The sequence below is a fragment of the Stomoxys calcitrans genome, chromosome 5, assembly GCF_963082655.1.
Source record: "Stomoxys calcitrans chromosome 5, idStoCalc2.1, whole genome shotgun sequence".
Lineage (NCBI taxonomy): Eukaryota > Metazoa > Arthropoda > Insecta > Diptera > Muscidae > Stomoxys > Stomoxys calcitrans.
This window is the reverse complement of record NC_081556.1, coordinates 13,697,771-13,706,835: the sequence shown is the minus strand read 5'-3', so window position 1 is coordinate 13,706,835 and position 9,065 is coordinate 13,697,771. Positions and strand designations below refer to the sequence as shown.

Genomic DNA, 9,065 nt, shown 5'->3' with positions numbered 1-9,065 from the left:
AAAAACCCCGTTTACACTGCTCTTTAAATCCGGATTTAATGGCTCTACCAACTGTTTTCCTTATATAAAATCAACTGACGAGAGCCTTAAATTCAGATTTAATGAGTAGTGTAAACGGAGTTTAAGATCTTCAAAGAACTCATTTACATAGTTGTTACTTATGTTGTGTGTCGTGGGATCACAGTTTAAATTATGGTGACGAAAAATTTGTGTTCAATTGTTTGTAAGTTGCTTGGTCTAAACCATGACAATTTAATTTTTTCTAAACTGACATTCAGATGTCGCAATGGTACCAATCTATTAGTGCTGCCAAAGTTGCATGAAAATAAGCATTCACAGTGAGCAATTGACATCAATTCACAATTGAGTAAACTTTCCATTCACAATTTTACTTACAAAACTCTTTACAATAATATTCGAATGTAGCAACGAATCCTTTATTTTTTCTACTTAAGCTTACTGGAAAAACTAACCTTATGAGAAATAATTATATGTTTGAAGAGTCTTTAATGAGTTAGAATTGCCAAAAAAAGGCCACCGTAGCGCAGAGGTTAGCATGTCCGTCTATAACGCTGAACGCCTGGGTTCGAATCCTGGCGAGACCATCAGAATAAATTTTTCAGCGGTGGTTTTCCCCTCCTAATGCTGGCAACATTTGTGCTAACCTCTGCGATACGGTGGCCTCCAAAATTAAACGATAAAGCACCAAAAAATGTTAATTTATAAATCGCTGTTTAAAATTTTTGAATCGGCTCTGCCGACGAAAAGCCTAGGCATCGGTCTCCGCTTCGAATTCCCTGTAGTGAAGTTACTAAGGTCAACATTAACCTATTAACGTGTAGACTTGATACCATGATCATAAAATACAATCTCGATGTCGTCCGAAAGTGGTGAAGCAGAGGATAGGTAGAGCTTATGCAGTGTCGAAGATATCACCTCATCTTGGAGACCTAACTGTTTCACTCTATGAGGGTTAGAGTTCTTATCCATGGCGAGGATACAAGAATTACGCGATTCAACGTTTTATGATCGTACAGTTGTATATGTTATGCCGTCCGGAGGCGGTGGAATAGATGATTGGCAGAGGTTAAACAGTATGGGACACAAAATTGTTTGCAATCCAACGTTCAGGTCTCAGCTGGAGGGAGGAGTTGGCAATGTCTTCAAAAAGCGTGGTAATTTCCTTCTCTATAAGTGTTTTTTCTAGGAGGCTTTTTTCTTTAAACGGGCCTTCCTTCATTCTCTAGAAGATTTTTTTCTTTTTCTACAAGGTTTTTTTTTCTTCCCTCTAAAATCTTTGATTCCTTCTCCAGAAGTTTTGCTTCAATCTCCAGAAGACTTCCTTTCTTCTTCAGAAGGTTCACTTCTTCCTTCGGAAGGCTTCCTTTCTTCTTCAGAAAGCTTCCTTCCTTTTTCAGAATGCTTTCTTCCTTTTTCAGAGGGCCTTCTTTTCCTGAAGGCTCCCTTCCTTTGTTAGAAAACTTACTTCTTTTTCTAGAGGGTTTTATTCCTTCTTTCTGTAAAACGTAGCTCTCAAGAAGGCTACATTCTTTAAAAACCTTTTCTCATTCTCTGTAAGGGTTTTCTTTCCTCTAAAATTCTTCCTTCCTTCTTACGAAGGCTTCCTTCCTTTTCCAGAAGTTTTGCTTCATTCCAAAAGACTTCCTTTCTTCTCCAAAAGACTCCTTCCTATTTCAGAAGGTTTCCTTCCTTCTCTAGAAGGCGTCCTTCCTTCTACAGAAGGCTACCTTCCTTCTTCGGAGGGGTACCTTACTTCTTCAGAGGAGTTCTTTTCTTATTCAGAAGGCGTCCCTACTTCTGCAGAAGGCTTCCTTTCTTTTCCAGAAGACTTCCTTCTTTATCTTGAAGATTTTCGTCCCTCCTTCTCAACAAGTCTGCCTTTCTTCTATAGAAGCCTTCCTTCCTTCTCTAGAAGTTTTCCTTCCATCTCGAGAAGGCTTCCTTCCTGCCCTACTTTTTTAGAAGGCTTACTTCTTACTTCTCTAGAAGGCTGCTCTACTTCTCTAGAAGGCTTAGTTCTTACTAGAAGTCTTTCCTTCCTCCCTAGAAGGCTGCCTTACCTCTTAAGAAGGCTTGCTACTTCGTTGAAGCCTTCATTTCTTCTCTAAAAGGCTTCATTCTCCAAAAAGCTTCTTTTTCTAGAAAGCCTTCCTTCTAAAGATGGCTGCCCTACTTCTTTTGAAGGCTTACTCATTCCTTTTCTAGAAGGCTTCCGTCTCTTTTCATATGCGGAATGTTTCCTTCCGAAAGCGTCCTTCTCCAGAAGGCTTTCTCGAGAAGGCTTTGTTCGCAGTATGTTTCCTTCCTAAGAAAGTTTCCTTCTCTATAAAGAGTCCTTCTCTAGTAAGTTTCCTTCTCCAGAAGTCTTCCTCCTCTAGAAGTCTTCCTTCTCTAGAAGGCTTCCTTCTCCAGAAGGCTTCCTTCTCTAGAAGGCTTCCTTCTCCAGAAGGCTTTGTTCACAGTAGGTTTCCTTCCCTAGAAAGTTTCCTCCTCTAGAAGTCTTCCTGCTCTAGAAGGCTTCCTTCTCTAGAAAGAGTTCTTCTCTAGAAAGTTTCCTCCTCTAGAAAGAGTTCTTCTCCAGAAAGTTTCCTTCTCCAGAAGTCTTCCTCCTCTAGAAGTCTTCCTTCTCCAGAAGTCTTCCTCCTCTAGAAGTCATCCTTCCTCCTCCAGAAGGTCTCCTTCTCCAGAAGGCCTCCTTCTCCAGAAGGCCTCCTTCTCCAGAAGGCCTCCTTCTCCAGAAGGCCTCCTTCTCCAGAAGGCCTCCTTCTCCAGCAGGCCTCCTTCTCCAGAAGGCCTCCTTCTCCAGAAGGCCTCCTTCTCCAGAAGGCCTCCTTCTCCAGAAGGCCTCCTTCTCCAGAAGGCTTCCTTCTCCTGAAGGCTTCTTTCTACAGAAGGCTTCCTGCTCTAGAAGGCTTCCTTCTCCAAAAGGCTTCCTTCTCCACAAGGCTTCCTTCCCCAGAAGGCTTCCTTCTCCAAAAGGCCTTCTTCTCCCTCCTTCTCCAGAAGGCCTCTTTCTTCAGAAGGCCTCCTTCTTCAGAAGGCCTCCTTCTTCAGAAGGCCTCCTTCTTCAGAAGGCCTCCTTCTCCAGAAGGTCTCCTTCTCCAGAAGGCTTCCCTCTCCAGAAGGTTTCCTTCTCCAGAAGGCTTCCTTCTCCAGAAGACTTCCTTCTCCAGAAAGCTCGCTTCCCGAGAAAGCTTTGTTTCCTTTTCTAGACTTTCTCTCTTGATATTACAACGCACTGAAATTTCTAATTACAGACTACCACAAACAACGTAAGATTTAACCAGAGTTCGGGGATTTCTTTGATCTTTACACGGAACAGCGAATGGGAGTAGTTTTAAGACTCTCATTCGATATCCTGCTCCTAAAAATAGTGTCTACTATTGATGCTTGGATAAAAGGTTGGCAAGCATATTTTATGAATATTCATGGCATTGTAGCTCTGATACAGGCTTGCCAGATTTTAACAGAGATGCTTTTAGTTGGTACAATAGAGAATGACAGACCAGGGTTGTCATGGTGTTGCCACATTTTTATGTGGAGGTAGCGATCCTCGTCAGGCTCCATAGGTGAGCAAGCTTGATCCCGTCCATAGGACCGATCGCAGCCGGAACTTTATTGCCATTGTTTATTTAAAGCCTGACCTCTCACTAAGACTCTCCACTCGATATCGTTGATTGTTCGCGACTGTATTGGGATATGAAGGTCATTGTGAACATTACAGTGAGATTGCAAGGGTCTTACTTGGAAAAGCAGTAGAGATTAAGTGAAAGGTTGATGATAGACAGTATAAGTGTGAGATGAAAGACAGTATAAGTGTGAGATGATAGACAGTATAAGTGTGTGAGGAAGGGCTGAGGGTGCCGCTGACCAGATTTAATGTCGCGGCAGAGCACTATCCGTGGTAAAGTTTTGACCAGGGAAGGTCTAATCCTTCGAGAATTCGTTTGCTCATTAGAGTTCCACAATTCATCTCGATTCATCTCTGGTGCCAGATATTGGAAAAAAGGCATTAAAGATCGAAGAGCTTGAGCTGCATACTTTTTTAAAGCTCCCAATTTTATTAATGATGCATACTTTTAGGCTGCCTAGTAGTGCATTTGCTACTAAAAGTAAACAAGTTTGCTGAAGATTATTTAGATTATGTCTCTTTTATTCAATATTAAATACTATTTTCTTAAAAAACTTTTTTAGTGGATCTAACTTACAAACTAAATCTTTGGATTGAAAAAATATCATTAAACTATAACATGTTCAATAAGTACACAAGTTTTAAATAGTATTCAAATTTATACATAAATTAATATGGGAAAGTTTAAATGACTTTTCAAGATGCTAAAATATATGACTTAATACTTTCAGTTTTAGAGTTTTGAGAATTTCTATAGAAATTTCACAATTAAGGTTTCCAAGGCCAAACCCTGTTTAGAGAAGTTTGGAGTGAGAAGCTGAGTGGGCATCTATAAATATGTGTTGTTCCTGACATTTTATACTAACGAAAGTTCGATAGTGGCTAGTATATATCCAGCGTATTATCTTATTTTGAAAGTTTTACATATTTAAGTTAAACTAAAGGGGACATTGGTTCTATTTACAAAGGATAGATGGATGGATTATGCTTTACAAAAAAAAAACTGGCAAATACTATTGTAAAAATCTTAAATAATATGTAATAAATAAACTGCTGAATAGTATAGGGTATGAGTGGGTTGATTTGTAATTTAACTTAGGTGAATTCGAACTTAGCGGAGCACTATCCATTAACATTTGGTAGGGACAAAGACTGGGAGGCTTGACAAATGTGGTAAAGTTGGGATAACGTATAATTTCCGAGGGCTGTAAAAAAAACATAAAAAACGAAAACAGTTTAGAAAAATGGGGAAATAAGTTTAACAGTTCGACCTATAAGGGTTGTGTAGCTCTAACGTCTGGCAGGTATATTAAAATCACCACATTTCATAGAAAACAGCTGATTTTATAGAGAACAGCTGATTTTATAGAAAACAGCTGGTTTTATATATGGAACAGCTGCGTCAGTATAAACTTCGTTTTAATTAATTGCAAATGTAATTAAATGCTCACGAACTGGGTTACAAGCAATTCTGTTTCATAGTAGTTGTCTTTGTTGTGTGTCCTTACATCGTGCAATAGAATGCGGCATATTTCGCAAGCAATTAATAGACAAATTTCGAGCGAAATTTAGTACAACGCTTTAAGCTTAGAACTAACATCATTCGCACGAAAATTGTCTATTAACTGGTGGCGAAATATGCCGCATTCTATTGGACGACATGACACAAGTAAAAGTCACCTCACAAGAAAGTAAATTCGATGCGGAATGTGCTCCAATTCCCAAAGTCGAAGTTAAGGCCAAAACAGAGCTTTGTTTTTGAGCGTTGCGTTGAAAAATGCAGCTCTGTTGACAAATCTCCCAAAATTAATCAATTTTTAATTTTGACGCATGGCGCAACAATTAAAGATGGTCTCATTTGTACAACAACCATAAATCATATGGTGCAATCTGCCATCTTGCCATCAAGCTGATCGACGTTTTGCCAACACACACAAAGAAATTTGGGTGCGTGTATGTATACGTGTGCGTACACGAAATAGGCGAGAAAGAAGATGACAACAAAGAGAATGCAAACAAAAACCTGACATCTTGATACCGTCAAACCTGCCCGGCTGTAAACAGCTGTTCGCATGAGACCGCCATTTTAAATCCGCCTTGACTTTAACCCCGTTTACACTGCTCATTAAATCCCGATTTAAGGCTATCGTCAGCTGATTTTATAAAGGGAAAAACAGATGATCGAGCCATTAAATCCGGGTTTAAAAGGTAGTGCAAAACGGGGTTTTTGACGCCTAAAAATCCCTCTTCACGTATGGCAACACTGAATGACTTTTGATTTCAGTCGTCAAAGTTAAAAATTCTTCAACTTTTGCGTATTGTTTTTTGGGGTTTGTTGCAGAGTTGCATTTTCTAACGTAACGCTCAAGAACAAAACTCGACGCGCTCATTCTGTTTCGGTCTTCAGTACTAGGCTTTTGGATGATACAAGCAAAGCAAAAGGCCCATACACCTTGTTATACCATCCACCATAGGATGGGGGTATACTTATTCCGTTTGTAACACATCGAAATATTCGTCTAAGACCCCATAAATTATATATATTTCTGATCGTCATAACATTTTAAGTCGATTTAGCCATGTCCGTCTGTCGAAAGTACGTTAACCTTTGAAGGAGTAAAGCTAGGTATTTTGCTTAAGTACTTCCTATTAATTTGGGTCGGTTGGGATTGTAAATAGGCCAAGTCGGTTCACGTTTAGATATAGCTCCCATATAAACCGATCTCCCGAATATATTTCATGAGCCTCTAGAGAACGCAATTTGACTGAAATTTTGTACGATGACTTTTGCTATGAACTCCAACCGATGCAACAAGTATGGTTCCAATCGGTCCTTAGCCTGATATAGTTTCCATATAAATCGATCTCCCGAATATACTTCTTGAGCCTCTAGAGGGCGCAATTCTCATCCGATTTGGCTCAAATTTTGCACAATGACTTTTCATATGACCTCCAACAGATGTATCAAAATTAGTTCTAATCGGTCCTTAACCTGATATAGCTTCTATATAAACCGGTCTCCCCAATATTCTTTTTGAGGCTCTAGCGGACGCGATTCTCATTCTTGCATAGAACTTGTCCAAAGAACTTGACAAATGCGATCCATGGTTGAAGGTATATAGAATTCGGCTCGGCCGAACATAGCACGTTTTTACTTGTTGTGTATTGTAATACTTACAATCGATATGGCATCATTGGACACTCTACAGAATGTCATATGTTTGCCATTGATCATGCTCTGTTCGACACGTTTCGTAAATAGCGGTTCCGACCAAGGCAATTGATTGAGATGCGACAGAAAGGTTCGATCGTGAAACTCCACCGGATCAGAAATAATCAATTTGTCTAAAAGATGTTTTTGTAATTAAAAAAATTATTTTAAAAAATCTAAGATATCTCTTAAAAACTTACTCAGCAATGATTCCTCGTAGAGTATATCCTCTTCGGTCATATTAGCACGATTCGGTTTAGTCTTAGCATAGATTGTATTGGGTATATAATCCAAAACATTGCCATTGTATAAAAATAAATTCTCCACATCGGTCATATTCAGCGAATAGAATTGATAGACACCAAAAGTTTCGAAGAATTCTCGCACTGGAGTCATGCTGTAACAACCGGCCAGATCTATGCGTGGATAATAGGTGATAAATGAGAGACACATTTCTTGTTTTGTAGAATAGCCACCGAAGGTGGGACGTTTCCTGGATGAGGTCTGTAAAAAGAAATAAAAAGAAAAAATCATGTAAATAAGGGGAAATACATTAAACCGGATGTTTAGTGTTGGTTAGAAACTTTCACGGTTATTGGGAATATGTTTTGCTAAAGAAGGCGAGACTCATTATAGAAACCAAAACTAAAGCATCAATTTATCACTAAGATTGGTAGTTGGGTTTCGATTGCCAAAAATGAAGTAGTTTAAGAGATATACCAAATTTTAAGTTTTCATGGTGATGGTGATTCGGATGGATTTTCGGTAAAATTTTTAACTTTTAGAGGGAGTCTCAAATTGAGGCCAAGTTTCCTTGAGGACGCATAATTTAGGAAATATAACCAATTAAAAGTATTCATAGTAAAACTTCGATTTTTGATAGATTTTCGGTCAAAATTTGAATTTTTGGAGGGTGTCACGAACTAACGGCCATTTTCCTTTAGGCTGCATAGTTTAGGAGATATGGAAAATTTATAGTTTTCATGGTGTAATTTAGATTTTTGATGGATTTTCGGTAAAATGTAGAATTTTTGGAGTGAGTTACGATCTAATGCCCATTTTCCCTCTAAGACGCATAGTTAAGGAGACATAGCGAAATTAAAGTTTTTATAGTCAAATTTAGATTTTTGATGGATTTTCGGTAAAATTTGGAATTTTCGGAGGGAGTCATGATTTCATGTCCATTAACGCATAGTTTAGGAGTTATAGCCAATTTAAAGTTTTCATAGTCAAATTTAGATTTTTGATGGGTTTTATGTCAAATTTTTGATTTTTGGAGAGAGTCACAAATGAAGGCCCATTTTTCTTTAGGTTGTATAGTTAGGAGATATATCCAATTTATAGTTTTCATAGTGAAATATCTATGGATTTTCGGTAAAATGTTGAATTTTTGGAGGGAGTCACGAATTAAGACCCATTTCCCTTTAGGTCTCATAGTTTAGTTAAAGCCAATTTAAAGTTTTCATAGTGAACTTTAGATTTTTGATAGATTTTCGGAAAAATTTTGAATTTTTGGAGAGAATCATGAGTCCCCGTTTTCCTCTGGGACTTATAGTTTAGGAGATACAGCCAATTTATAGTTTCTATAGTGAAATTTCTATGGATTAAGGAATTGGATATGGAATTTTTGGAGGGAGTCACGAATTTAGGCCCATTTCCCTCTAGAACGCTTAGTTTAGGAGATAAAGCAAATTTAAAGATATAGTGAAATTTAGTTTTTTAATGGATTTCTGGACAAATTTTGAATTTTTGGAGGGAGTCACGAATTAAGGCGTCATGATTTAATCCCCATTCCCTCTAAAACGCATAGTTTAGGAGTTATAGCCAATTTAAAGTTTTCATAGTCAAATTTGGACTTTTGATGGATTTTTTGCCAAATTTTTAATTTTTGCAGAAAGTCACGATGGGGGCCCATTTTCCTCTAGGACGTATAGTTTAGGAGATATAGCCAATTTATAGTTTTCATAGTGAAATTTCTATGGATTATGGAATTGGATATGGAGTTTTTGGAGGGAGTCTCGAATTTAAGCCCCATGTTTGTGCTATCGAACATTTTGCTTGAGATGCATATTAAACCTAAGGCGAAAAAAAATCTCAGATATAGTCCTAGTATGCAACCTATTCATCTTGGCCCCACACTTTAGTCCCTTCGGTTACCCCTTGATATGGTGGTGGATAAATAACATTTGATTTAAGCATTTG

General features: G+C 38.2%; 1 protein-coding gene across 1 annotated transcript in view; it reads right to left on the bottom strand.

The window, feature by feature from the left end:
- Window positions 1-4,470: 4,470 nt before the first annotated feature.
- LOC106090136 (MOXD1 homolog 1) overlaps window positions 4,471-9,065 on the bottom strand; it is a 76,850-nt gene continuing 72,255 nt past the window's right edge. Inside the window, exons 9-11 of the mRNA XM_013256227.2 lie at window positions 7,064-7,367; window positions 6,831-6,997; window positions 4,471-4,857 (exon numbers count right to left, since the gene is read on the bottom strand). Of these exons, the coding sequence (XP_013111681.2) occupies window positions 4,666-4,857; window positions 6,831-6,997; window positions 7,064-7,367 (663 nt within the window). The 3' untranslated portion in view covers window positions 4,471-4,665. The remainder of the gene's footprint in view (window positions 4,858-6,830; window positions 6,998-7,063; window positions 7,368-9,065) is intronic.